This window comes from Urocampus carinirostris, chromosome 2, assembly GCF_059441175.1.
Source record: "Urocampus carinirostris isolate Australia breed hairy pipefish chromosome 2, RoL_Ucar_1.0, whole genome shotgun sequence".
Taxonomy (NCBI): Eukaryota; Metazoa; Chordata; class Actinopteri; order Syngnathiformes; family Syngnathidae; genus Urocampus; species Urocampus carinirostris.
Genome location: NC_142350.1, coordinates 45,044,013 through 45,071,784, shown reverse-complemented (window position 1 = coordinate 45,071,784; position 27,772 = coordinate 45,044,013). Strand labels below are relative to the sequence as shown.

General features: G+C 39.5%; 1 protein-coding gene and 2 long non-coding RNA genes across 4 annotated transcripts; 1 reads left to right on the top strand and 2 right to left on the bottom strand.

The window, feature by feature from the left end:
* Positions 1–655: 655 nt before the first annotated feature.
* LOC148372034 (contactin-3) lies at positions 656–27,647 on the bottom strand. 2 transcript variants are annotated; one of them, XM_088327982.1, is made up of 7 exons: positions 27,545–27,647; positions 24,048–24,169; positions 19,045–19,222; positions 16,232–16,377; positions 11,839–11,980; positions 6,777–6,918; positions 656–861 (listed from the first exon to the last, which is right to left on the bottom strand). In XM_088327982.1, the coding sequence occupies exons 1-7, from the start codon at positions 27,588–27,590 to the stop codon at positions 777–779; spliced, it is 861 nt and encodes a 286-aa protein (XP_088184108.1). In that variant the 5' UTR covers positions 27,591–27,647; the 3' UTR covers positions 656–776. The 2 variants fall into 2 exon arrangements, with proteins under 2 accessions (XP_088184108.1, XP_088184109.1); XM_088327983.1 differs by lacking the exon at positions 6,777–6,918.
* LOC148372036 (uncharacterized) lies at positions 2,612–4,035 on the top strand. The gene is made up of 2 exons (XR_015849515.1): positions 2,612–2,859; positions 3,569–4,035. It is a non-coding gene; the product is annotated as an uncharacterized LOC148372036 (long non-coding RNA).
* Positions 4,119–5,617, bottom strand: LOC148372035 (uncharacterized). Its single transcript, XR_015849514.1, has 2 exons — positions 5,224–5,617; positions 4,119–4,494 (listed from the first exon to the last, which is right to left on the bottom strand). It is a non-coding gene; the product is annotated as an uncharacterized LOC148372035 (long non-coding RNA).
* Positions 27,648–27,772: the final 125 nt, after the last annotated feature.

Genomic DNA, 27,772 nt, shown 5'->3' with positions numbered 1-27,772 from the left:
TTGTAGTTAGTTAATGATTGAGTTAGTGTAAAAGTTTTTTCATCCCCTCAACACACTGTAATCACCCTTGCGCGATTGAAATCATTTTATCCAGACACAAATCCTGAAGTGTAATAACTGCGTAATTGCATACAAAAAAACAGTCAGCAATACAATATTGTGTTTTCTGTACTGTATTTATTGGTAATAGTTCCAAAGTCTTGCAGTGATGCTAAAGGGAGGAGCAAAAAGATGAACACCATCGAAATGAAGATCGTTATTGCCCAAAAATACAAAGAACTCACATAAGTGGTTAATCCTAGCTAAGTTGATGGGCGGGTTATAACTGCTTTTGGTTGACGTCGTATAAAATGCTGGTCTACTATTGGTTTGCTTCACGGCATCATGAACACCCATACAATGCCTTTCTCTCGCTTTATTTCGTACAAGATCTCTAAACACTCGGCTAATCCTTTCATTCGTGTTTTTTATTCTATTAGAAAAAAACATGCTAACCATGGAACCGAAGCTTCGGATCAAAACGGCACCAATACGAGGCTCACTCGCGGCAACCCAATAAAGAAATCAACTAACTTGGTGACAGCGGACAAAGCGAGAAAATTCATTCTGTAGCGCTAACAAAAGAAAAAGTGTATCCCTCCTCGAATATAATTGGCCGCCTTTTGTCAATGGCAAAGCGATCGCTCACCCTTTTTCTCTTTTTTTTCTTTTTTTTCCCTCCCTGCTAGCTACTCACTGAGATTACTCGGCTAGCACTCGTCATCTGTTCGTATTTGTCACACGGCGACGAGAGGATGCTGGACTCCAAAATCCGAGTGCAGAGTCTCCGTGCTGTCCTTGTAGATGGGATTGCTCTTCGGCCTTTAGAAATAAAAAACACGAGTAAACAAATAATATAGAAATCCAAATAAACTTAAACCAAGTCAAGTCTTAATTTCATCTTTAAAGGTACATTGTGTCATATTTGACCACCAGATGTCACTGTATTGCCTAATGCGAACGAAAACCAGTAGCAAGAGAGCACAGCGTAGCAGCAAAATCACTTTATAATCATCGTCTTATCTTATTCAGGGTATAATTTTACAAATTCATATTTTATAGTTGTATTTTTCATTTAGTTGTAGTTATAACAAGATACTGGGAAAATATATAGCCGGAGTAGCTCACCGAAGTCGTTGCGTTCAATAATAATGTGCAACCATGGTCCTCTTATATCCGTGAGTGTAGTAAATCCAGGAGAGTAAAATATTTACAAATACAGAATGGTAATACATGTTTCCTCTATGCCGTAGACAACCATACATGCTATTAACATTCATCTTTTTCGGCCAATTGCAGGCTTTGTTTTGCCCCTTTAGCCTATGCGAGCCTGTAAATAATAAAAAGGATCCGCCCCCCTTACCTCCGAATAACTTAAGCCAATAGTGATCGATTCAAATGATGATTGACACATTGGTTAGCCAATGAAACGCCGGTATATAAATCCCAGCATACACCGCGGACTACTTGGCGTTCGGGGGAAAATCTAATCGGCGGCTGGTTGCATAAGTTGCAAGACTTTGCGACTTAATATTGATCCATATATAAGGCTCACTGTATTATAAGGCGCATGGTCAGCTTTTGAAAAGACTTTTAGGTGCGCCTTATGGTGCGGAAAATACGGTATTATAATTCATCTTAACTTGTATTAATATTTTTTTTTAAATTAATTTTCTTTCTTTTTATTTTGGAATATTTTTAATTTTTAATGTATTTGTTTAAATTAATATATGTTTTGTGATTATTTGTATTTAAAATATTATTTTTATTTTTGTGTTGTTATTATTACCATCATTTTAAATATTAGTATTTATTTATTTATCCATCTTAAAGTAAAAATACTATTTGTATGTATATTATATTTTTTTTCATTCTTCATATTCATTTTTGGGGGGGAACAAATCAAATTTTTTGTGCTATTTTAATTTTTATAATAATTTCTTTTTTTTTTCGCCATATTTTATTTTATCTAGTAAAAAACATTTTTCTTTGTATTTTGTGTTCGATTATAATTCTATTTTATTTTTTTATATTATTATGGTTATCGCAATCTTTATTACCAATTTATTTATATAATTCTATTGACATGTTTTTGGGTTACTTACATTTTGTAGTATTTATATTTCTTATAATATTATAACTGATCCTAGAGTTCCCATAATAGAAATGAAATTCCTTTACTTTGTGATAAAAGCATCTCACAACAATTATTTGTGACATTAAAGACTATGCAAACCCGTAACGGTGCATGTTTCATTTTTTGAAAATATAAATATATAGGTATAATTTTGATAAATTTGGGGCGGCAGTAGCTCAGGAGGTAGAGCGCTCGTCTTGGGATCAAGGGATCCCAGTTCGAATCCCGGCTCATCCGTGTTACATGTCGAAGTGTCCTTGGGTAAGACACTGAACCCCTAAAACCCCCAATATGCAGGTTAGCGCCTTACAAGGCTGCAAGGGAAATGTGGAGCACATTGTAAAGCGCTTTGGGTAAGTCATTGACTTGAAAAGCGCTATATAAATGCAGATCATTTCATTTCATTTCAAAAAAGAATTGCAAAAGACTCGGGATACTTTGGCTGAGTCCCATTCTTCGCACTTTCACTCGCTATGTGCCCTAGTCACTCGGTTTGCGCGTTCACGTGAAAATGGGGTGTGTCCCGATACTCTCAAGACCGAGGCAGAAGTGCCCTCAAACCATGTCGTAGCCACTTCAAGACCGAGGGGGCTCTCGACCTCCCTTGGCAGCGAAGTGACTACCCAGAAGGCTTTGCGAATTCTCAATATCAACAAACATGCCCGGAAAGGAACCGCACAAATGTAAGTAGTTTTCCACAACCACGCATGTATTTGCAACAAAATGTATTGAGATATCTTAGTTAGACGTAAATGCAATAGAAAATCGTATTTTCGCGTTAAAACACGAACATTGCAAAATCGCTACTTTACGAAGTGCACTAATCTACCAAGGGAGCTGGCAAAAAAAAAAACTTCACGCTACAAACTGTAAAGTAGGATAACTGTGCAGAAAATCACGGTTCAGCCCATCCCTGTTTTTATCTTAAACGAGTCGTGCTTTTCATGTACATGGCCAGTCGCTAAAGGAGCATAGTCAGAATACCGTTCTGGACATAAGCGCTTGTTTACTGCACACAATTTCGGGTGTCGTGTTTTATTTACAATATGATTATTTCATGTGAGATCAGAATGCATTAGTTTTCATCATGCATTACGAGTAATGTCTCCGAATTTCACGTGGAAATACAGTTGAAACAAACTACTATCACATAGTTCACTGTCTTCTCTGTAAACACATATTAAGTGAACGAATTACCTTCTCAAAATGTTGTCCAAATGTGGAGACAATTCTAAAGCATATGTGATGCTGGCCAATAGAAGGCTCATACAGCCATAAGAATAACATGTCAATTTCATGTCTCACATCAACTAGTTGAGCATCGTATACACAGTTGTTTTTGTACAATACATCAGCATTAAGTAATTCTTGTTTTTTCCACCCAACCTAAAGGCCATTGTAGAACGTCCCGTGGAAGAGCTGGTCACCATCACAGCTACCACGCCATCCACACCACCGGGCACGTCGTTGGCACCTTCTAATCCGGCGCCAAACCCCAAATCACCCAGAAAAAAAAGGAAGCACGATACACTCCTTGACTTTTTGAAAGTGGAGTCTGCCGGAGTGAGGAAAAGTCTCGAAGAAACTGTGGCCAAAACTGAGCGGTTCCCGTCCTTTTTGGGAAGCTCGTGGACAAATTTCCAGAACAGTGACATCTCTGCAATGTTTCCCTTTGTTTTATAAAAGGAAAATATTTTTTTTTATTAAGAACTCAATGAAGTTCCAGTTTGTGTTTTCCAGCTTCATGGAAGTATTGGTATATTTTTGTTAAAATTTGTGACACATTATTTATTTACTATTATGTATTTTGGCCCAATGTGAGTTTGTTTTTCTGAAAGTAAAGTATTATTTAAGCTGGAGTGATTTGTAGTTGTTTTCTGTCCAACAGTCACATAGTTCACACGCAGTATCTCACATCATTATGAAATAAACCACCAAGGTGTTACTCAAAATGAAGATGTTTATTGAATAGTAATGCAGAAAAGCACATAATGCAAATGTGGGTCTGACTTAAAGAGCCTAAAATATGGCTTTTGGGCAATTTATTCCATATTAACTGTGGACAATTCTTTGTACGGTGGACCTGGGAACCCTGAAGACCCGTGACACCACACGGTAGGACAGAGCGTGGGCCAGCCAGTACACGTAGATCAGGACCTCCAGCCATGGCCCTGTTCCCTCTTTAGCAGCTCCTGCAGGGCCCACATAACCTTCTTGCTCAACCTTAAGTCCTGAATGAGTTCTGACTCCACATTCAACCATAAGCACAGGATGGGAACATTCCTGTCCAACCTGTCCATGCTTATGGGACAGCCACTCTGGAACACAATAGAAAACAAACAATTTAGACATAAATGTGGGCATAGAAAAGAAAAAGACCGCTTTAACTGTGATGTAAGCATCATGAAAAAATGTTGAAATTTTTTTGGTTTGAACAAATTTATTGACACTAATAACAAAAAAAAACAATCATGACAATCACAACAGCAATCAAGCACATTCACAATATTATATTCCAATATGATGTTATTAACAGCAAACACAATGTGAGGGTTTGAACAACCCTTCTCGAAAATCCTATTTGCAATCAAGCATATTCACAATTTCATTATATGATATCTTTGTTAGTGTCAATAGATCTGTCCAAGCCAAAGTCGATTGTCTTTTTTGGTCTGAACAAATCCCTTGACACCAACAACAGAAAACAATCATGACCAAACAACAGCAATCAAGCACCTTTTTATATCCAATGACAACTCTTTTGAATTAAATTCCTTATGAACTAAGGTTTTTGGGTCGTACAGGGAAGTTTGGTGACGATATTATGTCAGCTTAAGGGTCAGGTGGACTGTTCTTGTGTTTGTTTACTTTTCGTCATGTCACACATTCAAGACCCCTACTATGTGTCATAAAATGGCATTAAGATACTAATAAGTAGATTGCCATTTATGTCTACACAAACATAGGGTATTATGTGAACGTGCATTGTATGTTAACTCTTACTGTATTTGACCGAACGGGTCATTTTTTTAACTGAGTGTACGTACCTTGTAAAGGTGAATCAGCACTACATAGCGCCGAAGCTGTCTTCAGTATAGCACATTTCTCCTCCGTTGATTGGAGACACGGAAAAGATGATGAGCTTTCAGGCAATCGGTAATAACACAGCTGTAGCGGGCATTTTTAACGTTGCACGAAATCTCCAACTGACACACTACTGAACACGCCTCAGGTTGAGACTCGAGTTGTTTACATGTGACGTAGGCCTATACGTCACTAAGGTCTACAGCCAATTAATATTACCGCCATCTCCTGGACAGGGGTGGAACCTTGCAAGTCTTGTCCAAACCTTTTCCACTTTGCACTCGACTCGATGAGGGCACTCCTCTATCGAGGGACCTCACTGGAGGGTTCTCGGGGCCGAGTGAGAGAAATGGGATTGGGCCTTTATGTTATAATTCGATCCTCCCCCAAAAATATAACAGGGAATGTTTTAAAAAATGAAGCATACTAATGATAAAGTTGAATTTATGTCTGTATTTAATAACAACAAATAATGACTAAAATGAGCAAATATTGTGGGGAAAAAACTGCAATAGCGCATCGTTTCTTCACCTAAGCAATCACGTAAACTGTGAAAAATATATCTCTTTCCACTTATTTGTGTATTTTTGTTGTAGCGGAAAATGATTGCACCATTTTTCATTGCATTATTGTTACTAAAGGATTTTAGACATTTGACTATAAAGGATTTCATACGATTGACTACAAAGTACATGTATTCAGTTTGATGCGGTATAGATATTCACTGACTGTGTTTTTATTCAAGGTACATCAGAAGGTTAGGCTGTGTGGAATGCATTAGACGTATTTCTGATAACAGAATTCCTGTGAGTGCTGACGGAGAAGGCCTGACGTAGAAGGGCAGACGTCGGGCGCCGCTGGTATGCGAAGATTGCGGAGCCCAGCGGACACGCCCTCATGCGAGGGGAAGACCGATAAGAGAACTACAGATGACACATAGCACATAGCCAATGGGATGTCTTTTCTTTTGTTGTGAAATGTATAAATGGGGAGGGGGACGCGGTCTCCATTTATTAGGTCTTCTGTTACGATCAATAAACATCCACCCCCGTGTGATCCTTCTGGTCATTTCGCACTCAAAAAACGAGCGTGCATAATTGTTGGATGAAGGTGGGTTGTGTTTGGTTAATGGAGTCAGATAACTATTTCATTTTGATTGTAAATTCCCAACATTACCCATCCTATGCATTATCTGCAGGATGGGGAGAACATGCAAACTCCACACTGGGAGGTTGCGTTGGCTGGACTTGAACCCTGACCCTCTGCTCTGCCGTGCCGCCCGCATTATCTCAAATTGGGCTAGTCTCCAAGCACTGTGTTGTAAAAATTCACTCCGACAGTCTTGGAGTGCCATGTCTAATCCCTTTGCATACAATGGTTCGCTACGTCGTTATCAAGGACAATGAAGACAATTCGTTTGAATCGTGAACTGAGAAGAAAATGAGAAAGAAATCGGAACTGTTCACATTTCCCGATTAAAAAAAGATACAAATAAATATAAAAGTAAGCGGCTTACGTGAGTATTTCCTGTTTTCTTTTCGTATACCGATAGACGCACGCTATCGATGCTGCGGCTAGCGCGGTGAGGCTGCAGGTCGCCGCTAACAGAGTCATCAGAACCAGTTGGCCCGCGTATGTCTCCGAAAAACTGGCGTCTTCTGCATTTGAGGTGGAAAAAGGTCAATCAATGATTAGCTGCCACAAAACAGCGCCATCCGTTGGCACGGAGGACCCCATTTACCTCTTCTTTATCGATTTGGGCTTTCCAATCGGTCAATTGAATAGTCGGTCAATCGGTGAGTTAAATGGTCAGTCGATCAGTCTGTTGAAAAGTCGACCGGTAAGCTCAATAGTCAATCAATCAGTCAAATAGTCGGTCAATTGTTCCAATAAATAGTTGTTCAGTCTCAATGGTCAATCAGTCAGTTAAGTAGTTGATCGAATGGTGTGTTGGATAGTATATCGAACAGTTAATTAGTCGGTCGATCGCTGGGTTAAATGGTCAGTCGATCGGTCCATTAAATAGTTGACTCAGCAGTTACATAGTCAATCAGTCAGTTGAATAGTCCGTCGACCGGTAAGCTCAATAGTCAATCAATCAGTTAAATCGTCGGTCAATTGTTCCAATAAATAGTTGGTCAGTCTCAACGGTCAATCAGTCAGTTAAGTAGTTGATCGAATGGTGTGTTGGATAGTATATCGAACAGTTAATTAGTCGGTCGATCGCTGAGTTAAATGGTTAGTCGATCGGTCCATTAAATAGTTGACTCAGCAGTTACATAGTCAATCAGTCAGTTGAATAGTCCGTTGACCGGTAAGCTCAATAGTCAATCAATCAGTTAAATCGTCGGTCAATTGTTCCAATAAATAGTTGGTCAGTCTCAACGGTCAATCAGTCAGTTAAATAGTTGATTGAATGGTGTCTTGAATAGTATATCCGGCAGTTAGTCGGTCAATCAGTGAGTTATATAGTCAGCCGATTGGTCAGTTAAAAAGTCAGTCCATCGGTCAGATAAATACTTGGTCAATCAGTAAGTTAAATGGTCAGCAAATCAGTCAGCTAAATTGTCAGGTGATCAGTCCAAAAACTAGTTGATCCATCAGTTAAATGGTTACCCAATCAGTCAATTCAGTAGTTGTCCAACCTGTGAGTTAAATAGTCAATCTGTCATTTAAATAGTCGGTCGATCAGTCAAATAAAGTCAGTGAATCAGTCGATCAAATAGTCAGTCCAGCAGTCCATTAAATAGTTGAACCGGCAGTTAAATGGTCAATTGATTGATCGGTCGATTAAATAGTTGATTTGGCAGGTAAATAGTCGTCAGTCAGTCAGTTGTATAGTCAGTTGATTGGTCAGTGAAATAGTCACTCAATCAGTCAATTAAATAGTCATTTAACCTGTAAATTAAAAAGTCCATCATTCAATTAAATAGTTGACTGGGCAGTTAAATAGTCAGTCAATCAGTCAGTTAAATGGTCGGGCAATCGGTGACCTCAATAGTCAATCAGTCAGTTAAATAGTTAATTGATCGGTCTGTCGAATAGTTGATTCGGCAGGTAAATAGTCGTCAGTCAGTCAGTTGTTTAGTCAGTTGATTGGTCAGTGAAAAAGTCACTCGATCAGTCAATTGAATAGTCGTTTAACCTGTACATTAAAAAGTCTATCAGTCAATTAAATAGATAACTGGGCAGTTAAATAGTCAGTCAATCAGTCAGTTAAACAGTCGATTGATCGGTCCGTTGAATAGTTGATCCGGCAGTGAATTAGTCGGTCGATCAATCAGATAAATACTCGGTCATTTAGCGAGTAAAATAGTCAGTTGAATAGTTAATCAGAAAAGTAAATAGTTGATCAGTCTGTAAACAGTCAATTGTTCAATTCAATAGTTAATCAGTGAGTTAAGTATTCAATCGGTCAGTTTGTTAGTCAGTCGATAGTTAAGTCGAACAGTCAATTCATGACAGGTCAACTAAATAATCGGTCAGTTAAATAGACGATCGATCTGCCTGTTAACAGTTGGTCAATGGAGGAGTAGTAACTATGTAATTACACAAAAAAAGAGTCAGCAAGAGTAACCGCATCACCGACCACTCAAAACACCTTTTTTAAGATGAACATTTCAAAGAAAGGATGAAGTGCCACAAAACAGCGCTATCTACGGGAAGGGAGGACCCCGCATCCGTTGACCTCGTCATTATCGATTCGGGCTTTCCTGAAACCAGAGGGAAACTCGCAGTCGGGCCGATTGGACCCGAGGAGTAGCGAAAGGTGACATTCCCGCTAAGAAATCGTTTTTAGCGTCCCCGAGAGACACGCTCTTTAATTAGCAGACGGAGACACTTGCGGTCCATCGCTGAGTTGCTAGCATCGCTAGCGCCATAAATAAGGTAGAGCCACTCGCTCCGGGAAAGGAAACGCCACCGACCTTTCGCCAGTCGCCCATTAAGACGATGGAGCGCTAATTGCTAGCTGGTTCAATGGTTACTCATTTGATTTTTGGTGAGTTACCTACTTAGTTGGTTGAATAGTTGGTCAATGAGTTCAAAAGCTGAATAGCTCGTTGCTTTGATAAAAAAGTAATAAAGGAAAAAAAAGAAGAAAGGGAAAAGAGGAAGAAATAAAAGCTGAACAGGACGTTGGTTTAATAGTTAGTTATCGGAAAGGTAGTTTGTTAAATAATTGTGCGGGTGGTTAGGGATCAGTCAGTCAGTTGTCCAGTTAGATAATCAATTGAATAGCCAGTTACTCGTTTTTTTTCGTTAGCTACTTAGTTGGTAGGTTCAATTTTAGATAAATATGAAAAAGGTGAAAAAAACGAAAACATTTTGGAAAAAAAGAAAGATTAAAGAATTTAAAAAAGATGAAGAAAAAGAAGAAAAAAAGATGAAAAAAGAAAAAGAAATGAAAAAGAAATAAGAGTATAAGAGAAAGAAAAAAATTAAAAGGAAAATAAGAAAAAAGTAATAAGGGAAAAAAAGAAGAAGAAAGGGAAAAGAGGAAGAAATAAAAGCTGAACAGGACGTTGGTTTAATAGTTAGTTATCGGAAAGGTGGTTTGTTAAATAATTGTGCGGGTGGTTAGGGATCAGTCAGTCAGTTGTCCAGTTAGATAATCAATTGAATAGCCAGTTACTCGTTTTTTTTCGTTAGCTACTTAGTTGGTAGGTTCAATTTTAAATAAATATGAAAAAGGTGAAAAAAACGAAAACATTTTGGAAAAAAAGAAATATTAAAGAATTTTAAAAAGATGAAGAAAAAGAAGAAGAAAAAAAGATGAAAAAAGAAAAAGAAATGAAAAAGAAATAAGAGTATAAGAGAAAGAAAAAAATTAAAAGCAAAATAAGAAAAAAGTAATAAAGGAAAAAAAGAAGAAGAAAGGGAAAAGAGGAAGAAATAAAAGCTGAACAGGTCGTTGGTTTAATAGTTGGTTATCAGAAAGGTAGTTGGTAGTTGGTGTGTGTTCAGGTGGTTAGGGATCAGTCAGTTATCCAGTTAGATAATCAGTTAAATAGCGAGTTACTCGTTTTTTTGTTAGCTACTTAGTTCGCAGGATAAATTTTCAGTCATTTAGCCAAAAAGTGAAATAGTTAGTTGGATAAATTGGTTAATCATTTGGTCTACTGATTGTTTGGTTAGTTGCTTGGGTGTTATTGGTCAGACAGTCAGTTTATTAGTTATTAGATGGTTGGTTAGTTGCTTGGTTAGTTAGTTTGTAAGGTGAAATGAAATGAAATGATCTGCATTTCTATAGCGCTTTTCAAGTCAATGACTTCCCAAAGCGCTTTACATTGTGCTCCACATTTCCCAATAGCGGCCTTGCTAACCTGCTTATTGCTGCTGTGTTAGGGGTTCAGTGTCTTACCCAAGGACACTTCGACATGTAACACAGACAAGCCGGGATTCGAACTGGGATCCCCTGATCCCAAGACGAGCGCTCTACCTCCTGAGCTACTGCCGCCCATGTTAATAGTCAGGCAGTCTGTTCATTAGCCAGCTAGGTGGTCTTTTAAATAGCCACTTATTCCATTTTTTTTTGTAAACTACTTAGTAGGAAAGATAAATAATATCGAATAATTGAATAGTTGATTTGTTACTTAGTTAGGAGGTTGGTTGGCCAGGCAGTCAGTTGGTCGGTCAGTCGGTCGCAGGTCGGGAGTTAATAGTCAGTCAGTCAGTTACATAGCCAATTACTAGCTTACTGTATAATCATACAATTTACTAGTTAGGTTACTTGATTAAATAGCTAGTTGATTAGTTCCTTTCTCATGCCTTAAAGCACATGTGTCAAACAGGCGGCCCGCGGGCCGGATCAGGCCCGCTAAGGGATTGAATCCGGCCCGCGAGACAACACTCAGAGAAGTGCAAGAGAAAAACAAACTGTAGGTTTAAATGTTTACCTGATGTTGCCAAAGCCAGGTGCCTCCCACAAAGACACTGTACTTGTATTTATTTCTCTCTCTCTCTCTCTCTTTGTTCACCCCTTTTCTCCCACTCTGTCTCTTTCACTCTCCGTGTCTCTCTTTTTCTCTTCCTTTGTTGCTCTTTGTTTCTTTCTCTCTCTGTGTCTTTTTTTACTTATTTTGCTCTAACTCCCTTCTTTCCTTTTCTCTCTTTTCTTTTTCTCTCTTCCTACCCTTTGCGCTTTATCTTCTCTTTTCTCTCCTTCTGTTTTTCTATTTCTCTTTGGATTTCCTTCTTCCTTTCTTTTCCCTGTCTCTCATGACTTTTCAGCTCTTGTTTCTCACGCTCTCTCCCTCTCTCTCTTTTTCTTTCTTTGTCCCGCCCGCTCTCCTTTTCCCTCCCTCTTTCTCTTATTTCTTTCTCTTTAATCTAATAGTCCGGCCCCCGACAGAATCTTTGTTCTATCGTGTGGCCCCCGAGTTGAAATGAGTTTGACACCCCTGCCTTAAAGACAATGAACGAGTCTTAAAAAAATCCTTATTTCCTTTTGATAGTTTTTCTCGCAATGATTTCATTCCTGAAAGAATGAATAATAACCCAAAAAGGAAATATGATAAAGCAGCTATAGTACAGCAAACAAACAAGATATCAAAACGATAACTCTGTTTAAAACTTACCAGGCAGAATAACCAGATGAAGGTTTTTGCTTTTTCTGAGCAGCGTGACGGGATGCTCGGCCGTGCACTGGTAAACGCCGCCGTCGGATGCGCTCACTTTTTGCAGCGTCATCAAAGGCGATGGCAAGATCCAGTCGTCGCCCTTTTATCGAAAAAAGTTTTGATCGTGGCAACAATTTCCAGAAGAAACACAAATGGATTCAAGGAAAGGGCAAAAATATACAAGCTATCTCATAAACATGTTTTTAGGTGTAAAAAGTTGAAATTCTATGACACAACTTGAAGAAGATGTTATGTAAATAAAGCTTACTTCATCTTTCACTTTTCATCTCTTTGCTCACTGTTTTCCTTTCTAGCCACTTAGCTGCAGGCTATGTTGATGTTAGCTGCTCCTGCTGTCCTTCTGTGTCACTCGCCTTTCACGGCTGCTCATGCTATTAAGCATTTCTGAGTTCCCTGATTCAGGCACCTGGTACTTCATTCCTTACTATTTCCTTCTCTAGCCACTCATACAGCCACTTGGCTGAAGGCTATAGTACACTGCTAGCCTAGCTGTTGTTATCTTTAGATTCTTTGTGTAAATAAAGTTCGCTTCTTCTTCCCAAAGCTGGTCATGTAAGCTAACATACCCGAGTGCCTTGATAAAGTCTTGTAGCGCTTGTCATCTTCCACTTTTTTTTACTACTGTTTCCTTTTCTAGCAACTTTCCACAGTTGAGCTTTTGATGGTCAGCAAGTCCTGTAATTCAGGCTTGTGGCTCTTTTTTCCTCACTGTTTCCCTCTCTAGCCGAGTCCTGTTTGAAATGGCTGCTTAGTATTCCGATTCGGGCATCCTTCACTTTCTTTTTCCCTACCGTTTCCTTCTCTAGCCAATCATGTTAGCAACTCGTCTGAGCGCCGAGTCTCGCTGCTAGCTGCTGTTGTTATCTGGTTCTCGTAAATAGAGCTTGCTCTTGGACTCTTTTACTGGCCTTTTTAGTAGCTTCTCCCGTTAGCTGCTAAAGTTACGCAGTTACGGAAACATCTTTCGGCTCTTTTATGCTCACATAGATTAACAGTAGTTATATCCTGTTACTAGCCGAAATCCCGAAATAAAACGGGTAAGTAGGATTAGTAGATTTGCCAAGTCGTCGCCATAGTTTCTTTTGTTCCAATGCAAACGATTCACATCCATTGTAAACTACAACGTCCTCCGGTGGTTAATTATTGCACACTGTCACTTTAAAAATGAGGGCAAATGAGTTGCCGTTGTGCAATAACCTAGATAAGGCGTCTTTTGACACGGCGGGTAATGAGATGGCGAGGGAACCCGAAGTGCAAAACCGTCGCTCCCGAAAACAAAACAACAAGAAAGGGGGAAAGAAATCCCAGCATGGAATTGGTTTGGCTCCCGGGAGCCGCCACACCTGCCAACAAAGATTTTCAATTTGAATGCATTAAAACGAAGACGCTTTTTGGCGACGTAGGGGGACGCGTCCTGTCAATCAAAAGTGTGAGAAATTCTGAGCAGAGTTCAACCATCAAGCAGTCATTAATATGATATATTGGAAAGGTGATTTACAAAATAAATCGGGAAAATTGTCAAATAGATGAGTCGTCAACGGGTCAAACTGCCTCAGAAAGAAAGAATATAAACATTGGAGTTTCAAGACCACTTATTTCATATCTTTTTTTTTGAACAGGGAAAAACGAAAAAGGGAGAAATAAAGAAAATAAGAAAAAGAGAAAAAAATTGAAAGAGAGAAAAAAGGAGGAAAAAGAAGAAGAAAAAAAGAAAAAACACAGAAAAAAGATGCGAGAATACGAGGGAAAGAAAAAAATGATAACGAAATGTGAAAAAAGGTGAAAAAATAAAAAATGGGAAAAAAAAGAATATTTTTTTAAAAGAAAGAAAGAAAAACGAGAAAAAGATGGACAAATAAAAAAGAAGAAACTGAAAAAGAAATGTGAAAAAAGGTGAAAAAACGAAAACATTTGGAAAAAAGAAAGATTAAAGAATTTTAACAAGAAGAAGAAAAAGAAGCAAAAAGATGAAAAAAGAAAAAGAAAGAAAAAAGAAATAAGAGTATAAGAGAAAGAAAAAAAATTAAAAGGAAAAGTAAGAACAAATTGATGAAGAAAAAAAAGAGAAAAAAAAGAAGAAGAAATTAAAAATTGGAAAAAAAAGAAAGAAAAAAGAAAGAAAAGGACAAAAGAAAGAAAAAGGTTACATACAAAATAAAAAAGGAAGAATAAACAACTTAAATAATAATTAAAACAGAGGGAAAAGGAAGAAGAAAGGGGAAAGGAAAAAAAGAAAAGAAAAAGGACAAATGAAAAAAGTCAAAATGAAAAGAAGGAGAAAAAGGTAAAAAAGTAAGGCGTACAGAGGAAAGTAAGAAGGGAGTGAAGAAAGGAATAAAGGAGTGCAGGAATGAAAGAACAAGAGTGCAGGAATGAAGGAAGAAAGAAGAGCATGAATGAAGGAGTAAAGGAGCAAAGGAGTGCATAAATAAAGGAAGGAAGGAAGGAAGGAAGGAAGGAAGGAAGGAAGGAAGGAAGGAAGGAAGGAAGGAAGGAAGGAAGGAAGGAAGGAGTATAGGAAGGAAGGAAGGAGTAAAGAAAGAAAGAAAGAAAGAAAGAAAGAAAGAAAGAAAGAAAGAAAGAAAGAAAGAAAGAAAGAAAGAAAGAAAGAAAGAAAGAAAGAAAGAAAGAAAGAAAGAAAGAAAGAAAGAAAGAAAGAAAGAAAGAAAGAAAGAAAGAAAGAAAGAAAGAAAGAAAGAAAGAAAGAAAGAAAGAAAGAAAGAAAGAAAGAAAGAAAGAAAGAAAGAAAGAAAGAAAGAAAGAAAGAAAGAAAGAAAGAAAGAAAGAAAGAAAGAAAAGCAACTCGTCGTCCCTCGATCGACGGCAGGGACACTCCCTCCCTCGTCTTCGACCCTCCCGGATCACGTTTCAAATCAATAATTATGGATTTGACATTTGAAATCTTCCACCCTGTCCGCTTTTGACTTTGAGTGTCTTTCGCAGATTTCAGGGCTCGGCACGTCGACCGTCACGCCGTGTCACGATCGCTCCCCAGGAGATATAAACGCTTCTGAATAATTCAGCTCTTTTTTTTTTGTCACTCCAAATGAACACAAAACAACCTCGTTGCAAATCTCGGCGTGTGATGCGTTCAGGGTCACCTAGTTAGTCCGTCACTTTTCTTAATGAAGCGGCTCTGCGTCCGAAAAGCTTTACAACCAAAAAAAGAAAAGGACAACAAAGCGATGACGCGGCAGGAAACAGGTGTTATGCTGGTAAGGCCGCTAGGTGGTGCTTAAGCGCCTGCTCCTTTTCCACAATACTAAGAGGTGGCTTCTTCCAAATACAGTAAGCCCTCGGTTATCACGGTTAATAGGGACCAAAACCCCCCGCGAAAAGTGAAAATCCGCGAAGTAGCGACGCCCCTTCAAAAATGCTTAAAAAAATGTATATTTTTCTTAAATTATTTTTTTTTATTATTAGTTTTTTTTTTTGACCTGCGAAGCTCTGAACCCGCGAACGTGGAACCACGAAGTAGAGACGCCCCTTCAAAAAATGCTTTGAAAAAAAAAAAAAACTTAAATCATTTTATTTTATTATTTTTTTTTAGACCGACGAACGTGGAACCGCGAAGTAGCGAGGTCCCACTGTCAAGAAAAACAGGTTGGGAAAAACACCCCCCTAAAAAAACACCAAACAATACACTGCCATTTAAGCAAGGTTCTAAAGACTTACTACTGAAGGATTTCATACATTTGACTATAAAGGATTTTATACGATTGAATACAAGTTACATTTATTGAGTTTAATGCAAGATATTCACTGAATGTTTTTCTACATTAGAAGGTTAGGTTGTGTGGACGTATTTCTGATAACAGAATTCCTGTGAGTGCTGACGGAGAAGGCCAGACGCACAAGAACAGACATTGCGACACCTTTCGGCAAGGAGGTGGTGAAGCCCAGGGGGGGTTTTCCTGGCACGCCCATGGGAGGAGCCGGCACACCAGCTTGCGGAAAAACGGGGGCCAAAGAAGAAAGCGAGAGAAAGAGAGACGAGCTTGACAGAGACTCCGACGACACTAATTCGGCCGTATTCGATGGAGTTCACTTAGTTAAATTAATAATGAAATTAAATCTGCCCCCGTGTGAAAATGTCGGATTTTTTTCGGCCATCTTTTTCAATCGAGAAACGAGCGCGCATTGTTAGGTGAATGTAGGTTGTGTTTGGTTAATGGAGTCAGATGTCTAATTCGAAGAATTTGGTAAACGCTACATTTTAATATTAAAAACCTAACATACATTTTTTTTATCAGCTCTCTCTGATAATTGAGTCTACAAGTGAAATAGAGTTTTAAAAAAAAAGAAAAATTCGTGCACGACAAATCCTCACCTCCTTGTACCAATAGTAACTGGGTTCTTCCGAGGAGCCGGCCGAGCATTCGAGCGCCACGTCGTCCCCTCGGCGCACCCCGAGTTCCCGCGACAGTCCTAGGAGGCTCCCCAAGCCCACCCGGGAAAGACGGACCTCTTTGAGATCTGCAAACCAACAGGAATTAATGTAGGATTTGGTGCCCCCTAGTGGTACAAAAAATATCTATTCAATACAAAACTTGGAATTGAGTACTAGGTCGAAAATACATGAACTATCATACAAATTTTATTTGTATATAAAAAAAAAAACACAGGAAATAGAGGCCATGTGACTCAAGTGGTCATGGCAGGGGTGTCAAACAGGCGGCAGGCGGCCCGGATCAGGCCCACTAAGGCCCGCAAGACAACGCTGAGAGAAGCGCAAGAGAAAACCGAGCTGCAGGTTAAGATATGTCCACTTGGTGTTGCCAAAGCCAGGTAACTCTCACAAACGCTGTACTTGTATTTCTTTCTATCTCTCTCTCTCCCCCTCCCTTTTTCTCTGACTCTCTATTCCTCTCTTTCAGTCTCCGTCTCTCTTTTTCTCTTTCTTTGTTCCTCTTTCTCTCTCTGTGTCTTTTTACCTTATCTTGCAATCTCTTCCTTTTTTGCTTTTCCCCCTCTTCTCTCTCTCTCTCTCTTTTGTTTTCCCCTTTTCTTTTTTTCTCCCCTTCTCTTTTCTTTCCTCTCTTTTTCTTTTTTGTATTTCTCTTTGGATTTTTTTCTTTCTCTTTTTTTCGCCCTCTCTCACTATTTCTCTTTTTATCTGTTTTGTTTCTCACTTTCTCGCTCGCTCTCTCTCTCTCTCTCTCTCTCTCTCTCTCTCTCTCTCTCTCTCTCTCTCTCTCATTATATATATATATATATATATATATGTGTGTGTGTGTGTGTGTGTGTGTGTGTGTGTATTATTTCTTCCTTTTCCTTCTCTCTCTCTTTTTCTCTACATCTATCTCTCTCTGGATGAGAGAGATAGAGAGCGAGAGCTACAGAAAAGACAGAATAGAGAGAGAGAGAGAAAGGGAGAGAAAGGGTAAGAGAGAAAGATAGAGAGAGATAGAGAAAGAGAGAGGTGAGAGAGGGATAGAGAGAGAGCTAGAGACAGAGAGAAAGAGAGGGGGAGAGAAAGGGCTGGAGAGCGAGAGCTAGAGAGATAAAGAGAGAGAGAGGGTCAGAGAGAGATAGAGAGAGGGATAGAGATAGAAAGAGAGACGGAGATGGGGAGAAAAAGAGTGGGCGAGAGAGAGCTAGAGAGAGAGGGGGAGACAGAGAGAGAGAAAGAGAGAAAGAGAGGGAGAGAGAGAGACAGAAAAATAATACCATTAAAGTGTATTTGTGAGTGGGGCCTTGCTTTGACAACGGCAAGTGGCAGCTCGTTTTTCTCTTGCACTTCTCTCAGCGTCGTCACGCAGGCCTGAGTCAATCCCTTGCTTGGCCTGGTCCGGCCTGCGGACCGCGCGTTTGACACCGTTGCCCTAGAGCACCGTTCTTTTTTCCAGGCCATTGACTTTTAGGGTACGAAGACGTCGATTGAAATAGCCTCCGGGCGAGTCATCGAGAACGGACTTATGGAGAAGAAGCCTCGTGAATAACGTCTCCTTTTCTCTTCCGTCTCAATCCAAAAAAAAGGAAAGACTCTGAATCTCGCCTATTCGTCGATCGGCGAGAGACGGAACGTCCCGGGGCGGCGAACGCAAGGTGAGGGGATTGATTGCGTCTCCGGGGAAAGAAAAATCTGCGCATTAAAGAGCCAAGATATTTCTTGGCTTCTTAAGAATTCACCTTATGAACTACAGCGGAACCTCGGTTTTCGAACGCCTCTCAGTTCGGACGAATCGGTGTTCGACCAAAAATTTTGAGAAATTCTTGCTTCGCTGTTCGATCGCCGGTACGCTAGGGTGCGATGCTGAGCGGCGTACGGGTGTTTTAGCCCCTAATTATGCCTCCGAAGAAGGTCGGTGCAAGCAGGACAGGTGAAAAAAGACAAGTTGTTCGTCCAACTATTGGCTTGAAGAAAGACATAATAGCTAAATATGAAAGAGGTGTACGAATTTCCGATCTTGCTAAAGAATACAGCATGGCTAAATCTACTATCGGTACGATAGTAAAGAATAAGGATTTTTCCCTCCCCACCGTCCACCACAAAAGGTAAGAAATCTTATTCATATTCCTTTTTTATTTTTACACGTTCATGTTAGCGTAATCTTTCGTACGGAAGATTACGTTAACGCGAATGTACGATTAGCCTGGGTTAGCTTTGTTTACGTAAAACACTCAGGGTGTTGGAACGGAGCTCCCTTTCCAATGAAGCGCTAGCCACTTTTTGTGGAGACCCGGGTGCTAAATGACGTGTAAACGACCTGATTTTTTTATTCTTACACGTTCATGTTAGCGAAACGAAAGATTACGCTCACGCGAACGTACGATTAGCCTGGGTTAGCTTCATGTTTACTTTCATGGTAAACGTTCAGGGTGTTGTAACGGATTAAAACGATTTTACATTACTTTTAATGGGAAAAACGATTTTCCGTGATCGACCAATCTGGTTTTCGAACAGGGTTCTGGAACAGATTATGGTCGAGAACCGAGGTTCCACTGTATTCAAGTCCTGCTGGGCCACAAACTAGAGCAGAACTCGATCGCCGGAGTCGATTCCCAAACCTTGAAAAACGATCCAGCCTTTGTTCTTACTCGAATATTATTTCACGCGAAAAAATCCGGTGAAAACGTTACTCGGCTCTCTAACCGTACACATCGAAGAGGCCATGGTTTGGATTCATCATGGGCGCTTACAGTGCACTTTGAAGGTCAATGTCTCGGAGACGAGGTGGTCCGACACGCAGCGGAAGAGTCCTTCGGATAACGGCGCCACCATGGGGATGCGGAGAAGTGTCTTGTCCTCTGCTTGCTCCACACTCAAGTCGTAAAAGCGCCACAAAGTGGGCCACACCGGGTGCCACATCTGGAGCAGCTGTTAAGGTTGAAGAAAATATTCAATGATATCGTGGAGCCCCCGGGTTACGGCGACCCCGCCTTACGGCGTTTTCCCTTTACGGTGTGGAATAAAATGAATAGAATACATATACAGTGGAACCTCGGTTTTTGAACGCCTCTCAGTTCGAACAAATCGGAGTCCGACCAAAAATTTCGAGGAATTCTTGCTTCGCTGTTCGGTCAAAAAATCGGAGTTGGAACGCCGCTAATACGTGAGTGCGTACGCTAGGGTGCGATGCTAAGCGGCGTACGGGTGTAGTTATTGCGTGCGGACGTGCTTCGTTTTGCTTTCGCTTTTAATATAGGTGTACAAAGTGTTTTAGCCCCTAATTATGCCTCCGAAGAAAGTCAGTGCAAGCAGCAAAGTTGCTACAGGTGAAAAAGGAAAAGGAGTGCGTACAACTATTCAGGGATGTGATTGAGGTGAGGAGAAAAAGTCTGAAACCTAGCCGGGGTTTTGGGGACCCAGGGCAAAGCGCCTGGGTTTTAAGCAATTTACTTGTCCAAAACCATGCTTGAATTAATAATTTAACATCTTTAGAAGATTTAAATAACAAAATAATTTGCCCACATACCTGATTTTTTTTGTAAATACTGCAAGGTCAGTTCAAATGCAGTTCAGACCCTGCAGCTTGTGCAACGATGTGGCCAATTTATGCAATTTTTCTAACGGCCACCAGGGTGCGCCAGAGCAATAAAGGAAAGAGCGAGACAGTCTGATTTGTTTGCTACGCAAGTGAAAAAGTCGGAATTCCGACTATAGTCGAAAAAATCACATCCCTGAACTATTGCATTTAAGAAAGAAATAATAGCAAAATATGAAGGAGGCGTGCGAGTGTCTGTTCTTGCTAGGGAATACCCCACCGTCCACCTGCGCCTTCTGCTGACCACCACAAAGGTAAGAAATCCTATTCATAACTCTTTTCTTTATCCTTTTTTTTATTTTTACACGTTCATGTTAGCGTAATCTTTCGTACGGAAGATTACGATAACGCGGACGTGCGATTAGCCCGGGTTAGCTTCATGTTTACGTTAAACATTCATGGTAAAAATTCAGGGTGTTGGAACGGATTAAAACGATTTACATTATTTTTAATGGGAAAAATGATTTCGGTGATCGAACAAATCGGTTTTCGAACAGGGTTCTGGAACGGATTATGGTCGAGAACCGAGGTTCCACTATATGTACAACTATGGGGTTTTTTGCCTCTCTTGACAGCATTTCCCCCAACATATTAGTTAAGGAAATCAAACATTGCTGTGGTTGTGGGTATTACCAGTTAGGTCTCTAAGAAACCTTTCTGCTATTGGGCAACGTCCTAAATCACGCTGGTTTGCATCACGACATCATGAAAATAGGAGTAGAACTACTTCCCTCGATGCCTTTCTCTCTCGGGTGTTTTGTAAAGACTTAGCAAGTTGGTGATACAATACTGTATTTATTATTCTGTATGTATTGGTTATGGGTCCCAAGGCTTGCAATGATGCTAAAGGTAGAATCAAAAACGTGATAACTATGAAAACAAAGCTTGCGATTTCCAAGAAATACGATGGAGGAAGCGATTAAAGTCAGGAAACCCTGGTTTTAAAATCTGTTTTAAATCAAATCCACTGTCTCCATCACTCTCCACATCCTCTACCTGCTACTCCTGCGTACCAGCTCAGGTCACGTCGCATCAAAGTTAAATTAAACTCCGCATTTCCTTTCTATGGATGTTTATTTATACAGTGGAACCTCTGTTTTCGAACGCCTCTCAGTTCGAACAAATCAGTTCTCGACCAAAAATTTCGAGAAATTCTTGCTTCGCTTTTCGTTCAAAAAAATCGGAGTTCGAACGCCGGTACGCTAGGGGCGATGCTGAGCGGCGTACGGGTGTAGATTGCCCCCACCCCTCGTGACCAACTCTTATCATGTGCGCACTTCCTTTCTTGCTTTCGTTTTTAATATCGGTGAACGGGGTGTTTTAACCCCTAATTATGCCTCGGAAGAAGGTCGGTGCAAGCAGCAAAGTTGCTACAGGTGAAAAAAGAAGAGTAGTGCGTACAACTATTTCATTTAAGAAAGAAATAATAGCAAAATATGAAGAAGATGTACGAGTTTCCCATCTTTCGAGGGAATAGAGCATGGCTTCTGCAGACCACCACAAAGGTAAGAAATCCTATTCATAAATCTTTTCTTTATCCTTTAACCTCTCACCACTTGTTGTGGAGACCCGGGTGCTAAATGACGTGTAAACGACCTGATTTTTTTTATTTTTACACGTTCATGTTAGCGTAATCTTTCGTACGGAAGATTACGCTAACGCGAACGTACGATTAGCCTGGGTTAGCTTCATGTTTACTTTCATGGTAAACGTTCAGGGTGTTGTAACGGATTAAAACGATTTTACTTTACTTTTAATGGGAAAAACGATTTTCGGTGATCGACCAAATCGGTTTTCGAACAGGGTTCTGGAACGGACTATGGTCGAGAACCGAGGTTCCACTGTAATGTTATTTGATCATATATTATGTAAAAGTATCACTAACTACATAGTATTTTGTCATTTTAGTGTTTTTTTACCTGGTGTACCCTGGGATCTGAGCTAATTGCCATGGGTTTCAATCCCAGGCTAAAGTTGGCATCAATAGTCGTGACAAAAATTTGAAAACACAAAGAAATGTAGACGGAAATACAGTAGCAATAAATGCGGGCAAATTATGAAAAAAATGATCTTTTGAACTCATTAATAGAAGAAATGTGTTCAAAACAGGCTAATTATCTTGCTTTAGGTTTGACAAGCTAGCTCTATGCTAACCTAAACAGAACAGGCTATTTAAGCATAGAAATTCGCGGTTTTCCTAAATCCCTTAAGCAACAAAAACTGGATTACACATAGAAGGAAAATATAATATAACATGCAAGAAAACGAGGAAAATAATGAGTTTCAATCAGTCTTTTTTCAAAACTGGCTAATTCAGTGGTTTTAAATACTGCAAGCTAGCTTGATACTAGAAAGAAGGGAAATTACATTTGACAGGCTATAATTAGGATAAGGCGATTTTTCCAAACCCTTTAAACTTAAATACATGTCGACAGAAAATAGTATAGCAATGCATGCTAATAATTTATGACAAATTATCGTTTTATATTAACTGAAATAGGAACAGGCTTAAGTAGTAGAACAAAAAAATGAATTTTTCTTTTATAGATATTGTGTCAGTATGATAGAAATATACTGCAGTGCCCCCTGACGGTCACAGTAGACAATGCAGGAGTTTTTTCTGTTTTAATGTCAGTTTTTATATTCATAGGGTGTCAAGTCAAGCCATGTTTATTTGTATAGCTCTTAATCACATGAGGTCTCAAAGGGCTGAACAGACGACAGACAATTATGACACCATCTTCCTGAGCTACATGGTGGCAAGTGGAAAAAGACCTCATTTTAGGGGTTAAATGAAGGATATTAACCCAATTTTCATGCCTTAAGTTATTTTAAAGGGAGAGTGTTTATTATTAAGTGCCCCCTGGTGGTGAAAAAAAAACTCAATTTGAAAAGAAAAAACAAAAGAGTATTGATTAAAATAATACGTAAAAATCGATTAGCTGACATGTAAACATGCATTCTTAAAATACTTTGCAGCGAAGGAATAAGCATTTATTTGGCATAAGATGATCCTCACCAAAAGGGGGCTGGCATGATCTGATGCCATCTTGCTGCCAAGGCTAGCCTCAAAACATTTTTTCCCCATGTAAGATAATTTTTGCTCATTTAATGCATAATTTTTCCTTTTTTTGTTTTTTCTCTTTCATTTTTACATATTCTTTCTGTTTTCTTTCTTTCTTTTTCTCAGTTTTTTTCTCTTTCATTTTTACATATTCTTTCTATTTTCTTTCTTTCTTTTTCTCAGTTTTTTTCTCTTTCATTTTTTCACATTTTTCATTCCTTTTAACCCTTGTTTTTTTATTTCCTCTTTTCTCTCTTTTTTCACGTTTTTCTCTTTAACCCTTTTTCTTCTTTTCTTTTTTTTTCTTTTTTTGTATTTCCCTTTTTTTCGTACTTTGTAAAATGTAAGGCAAAAATATGAGGGATATTAAGGTTTTATTTGGTCACATTGAGTCTCCGTAGTTTGTATTCTTGACTGTGGATTTTGCCCAAGTTTTTGTTTGCAAAACACCGTATATGTCGGGAACCGGACCAGGATCAGGACCCAAACGTGTGACGTTCTCACACAAGCCTTTTATTTTACAGGAAATGGGGAGTCATGCACGTTAGACAACGGTCTGGCGTGGAAAGACAGGAAGCCAGAGATTGGCGAGATGGATTCCAATTGTCCGAGTTGAAATCGGACAGATGGGGTCGATACCGGACAGGACGGGACAGACAGGATAAATAATAAATCGGGATATCGAAAATAAACAGGACAAACAAGACGGAAACGAAAACTGGAGAAAATAATAAAAAGGACAAAAAATAGAAGTAAACAAAACTGGAAACCGAAATTAAACAGGACAGAATAAACAGGAACAATACCAGACAGGAAAAGCCAACAGGGACAGGACCGGGTCGAAACCCACGTCTTGCGGGGCAGAAGTTTGTTGACGGGCTGACAAAGGAAGCTTAGCAGCGCTGAGCTTAAAATAGACAGAAAGCCAATTTGTTAACAAGCCGCAGCTGGCTCCACACGGGCAGGGCCAATTGGGCGCCATGGCAACCGATACAGTATTGTGTCATCTAGTGGTCAAATATCACACACTGTACCATCAAGATGTAGAGAGCTCCATTTTCAAAAACAAATTCTGCTCTGAATTCAAAGCTCACCTTGGAAAAGCTCTCAAATCGGATGCGACTGATGTTGAATTTCTCTTCGGAGTAGAAACACTCCAACGTCACGTTATCACCCTCTTGAACAAATTGCTCCGGGCCCCGAATGCGAAGGACGCCTGCACACAAAAAAGAAACCATCAAAGAAATCCTTTAAAAGTTCACGCAGAAGCAAAAAGAGTGTTTCCTCTTGAGCTGAAAAACATTTTGAAAACTATAAAAAGTCCCGAGTAGAACACGAAAAGTCGTAATACTTCACATTTTAACTGTTGGTTAGATTCCTTGAAAGCAAATTGTGATGATCTACGCTTGAAAAATCCAGAGAGAGAAAACGTGTTGTAAAAAAAATTCAATGTATTCACCCAGAGACAGAAAAAAATGAATTAACTGTAAAATCCAAAGCTTTAGCGTTCGTCATAGTAATAGATCATGATTTTCAACTTGGTCGTGTCTCCTCTCTACCTCTTCATAATGTATAGGAGCCACTTGATACCACGCTATTCAATCAGCTGACACTACCTGTTAAAAAAGAAGTATTTGTATTCCTTATTGGAAAGTATTTTGATTTTCAACTAAAGTAGTAGCACAACTTGATCGTGTCTCCTCTTTACCCCTTCATAATGACTGTGAGCCACTTGATTCCACCCTATATTATCCAATGAGCAGACATGACTTGTTAGAAAGATTCGAAGCATTTATGTTCCTCACTAAATTACATTTTGAAATCTATAGAAGTAGGAGCACAACTTGGTCATGTCTCCTCTTTACCTCTTCATCAAAGGCGTGAGTCGCTGGAAAGCTTGGCCAAGATGAGCATATAGGTTCCCCCTTTAGAAAATATTTTCATTTACCTCAAGTTGAGGTTTTTGAGTTTTTCCTTGCCCTCATGTAGGTTTTAGATCAGGGGATGGTGTCATAATAGTCTGCGGTTTGCAATAATATGTGGTCTGATTAAGGGCTTAACAAATAAACATGACTTGACTTGACTTTAGAAGGAGAGGCACAACTTGGTCGATTCTCCTCATTACCTCACCACCATAACATACATGAGGCACAGCAGAACTTAGTCTGATAAGATTTGAATAATTTATGTTGCTCATTAGAACATATTGTGATTTTCTTTAGGAGTAGTAGCACGTCTTGGTCATCTCTCCTCTCTACCTCTTCATAAAAAGCAAAACGAGTTTTTTTCTCTCTGAAAATCTTTACACAAAACCATTGAAAGTCGAAAATAGAACACAAAAAGTAATCATTTCACTTCTTAACTGCTGTTGTTCGATTCCTTTAAAGCAAATCCTGATGATTCGTGCTTAAAAGAATGATCCGAAGAGAAAACAAATTGTACTAAAAAAATAAAATATATGTACTCAAAGATGCTCTTGAGGGGGGGAAACAGTTATAGTTAAGGATGCATAATAATAATTTGCACAAAAAGCATTCAAAAGAAGAAAAAAATACCCAATAATATTCCCCTCTTTAGTCATGATATAACATTCAATCAGCCGGCACTACTTGTTAGAAAGATTTGAAGTATTTATGTTTCTAATTAGAACCGATTTGGGTTTTCAAATTGGTTGTGTCTCCTCTCTACCTCTTATCCGTCACTTTTAGCCATGCTATAATCAGTCGACACAAGTCGTTGGAAAGATTCAAAGCATTTATGTTTGCTCGAAAGACAACGCTGAGAGGAGCACAAGAGAAAACAACTGGAGCTATATGTCTACTTTTCTCATTTTATCTCTTTCTTTCTCTCTCTCTCTCTCTCTTTCTCTCTCTCTTTATGTCTCTCTTTGACTTTATCTATCTTTCTCTCTCTTTGTGTCTATTTCTCTCTCATTCCCATTCTCTTGTCCCTCCCTCCTTTTCTTCCTTCTTTCTCTCAGTCATTCACGGTATTTTTTTTCTCTTTTGGTCTCTCGCTCTTTATGTCTCATTGTCTTTATCTTTCGCTCTCTCTCCATCTCTCGATTTTTTTCATTCTGTCTCTTTCTGTTTTCTCTCATTCTCTTTTAGTCTCTCTCTGTATCCTTTTTTGTCCCTTAGGGCCCGGTCACACAGCCGTTTTGGCAGACGCTGTTGGACGCTTTGAAATCGCCATACAGACAAGATACAGCAGTGCTTTACACGTGGTCGGAAATTCACACGCGGTTGGCCGCGCGAAAAAGTTTTGCGCTGCTCAAAACTTAAGACCACGTGTTAACCGCAGGCGGCACATGAGCTAATGACGCGGAAATTACGCGGAACGACGTGCTCTGGCCGCGGCCAGGGCGTGGTTACACATGGGTAGGACGCGAAATTTCAGCGGGTAATCGTGGGTGGAGCACGGTCATAGCATGTTCTGCGCCTGCGGTGTTATTACATGAAATTAGCGTGTTACGCGTGTGACGGTCAAACGCCGTCACCGTAGTGACCTCGTCTTAATCCATTTTTATTTCTTGACATTTCTTTTCATTTCATAACAAGATAATAACATAAAAATGAAAAACTATCACAATAATAACATATTGGCTTCTTCGCTGCCATAGCTTGAAATCTTGATCTTCACGGGACTGTGTCTTGAGCGGTTATGATTTCTACAGCCCGGTGTTATGCCGAGATTTGCATCCCCTCGCTACTACAACCACTGTTACCTCGTTTTATCTCACTTTTAGGGAATGTAATGGCGAACATATAACCAAATTCACTTCGTCTTACATTTGTTGGGAATGTAATACAACATAAACCATTCCGTCTTTGTTTTTGTTGTGAACGTACTCGAACGGTAATGCACACCGTATATAAATCACTTTTGAGAACTGTTATGCACTCTACCGTAAAGCTTTTTATGCAGAAATAAGCTTTATGGTAGAGTGCATAACAGTTTCAATACGAGCGATTTGAATAGAAAAAGGCAAAATAAACATGTTACCTGCTCAAAAGTGATTTGTATACGGCGTGCATTACGGTTCGATTACATTCACAACAAATACAAAGACGGAATGGTTTAAGTTGTATTACATTCCCAACAAATGCAAGACGAAGTGGTTTTGGTTATATGTTCGCCATTAAAATCCCTAAAAGTGATATAAAAGTGAGATAAAACGAGGTAAAAGTGGTTGTAGTAGCGAGGGGATGCAAATCTCGGCAAGGATGCATTTCTCGGCATAACATCGGCTCGGCAGCTCTTATACCCGTGGTCCACACGCCGAAATGACGCGGAAATGACGCAGAAATGACGCGATGAGAAAGCGGAACAGTTGCCGGCGTCTGTCTTGCCGGCATACCACCGATGAACAGCGGGTCGGCCAATTTTGCGCATTTTCCATCGCGAGCAACCATGGGCAAAAAAAAAAACGCAAAATTTTACCCGCGATACAGACGCAAACGGCTGTGTGACCGGGCCCTTAGAGAGAGATTCTCTCTCTCTCTCTCATGTAGCATCAACAGTCAGGATTCTTTTTAAATCTTTAACCAAAAAACTGAAATATATGTTAAAAGAAAATTTGGACTCTCACCATCAACTACGGCGGCCATTCCGAAGGTGTAAAACAGAAAAAGCATTTTCTGAAGTCCAAATCACTTGGAATAAAAACACGTCTGATTGGCATGAGTACTTTTTGAAAACTGAAAGTATCAAAAAATGTTGTTGTACAACACAAGGGAAGGTGTGGCTTGTTAAACTAGTTCAACTGTATTTTTAATCTGGCACGTGAACATTGGTCGATAAGACAACAAAGTAGGAA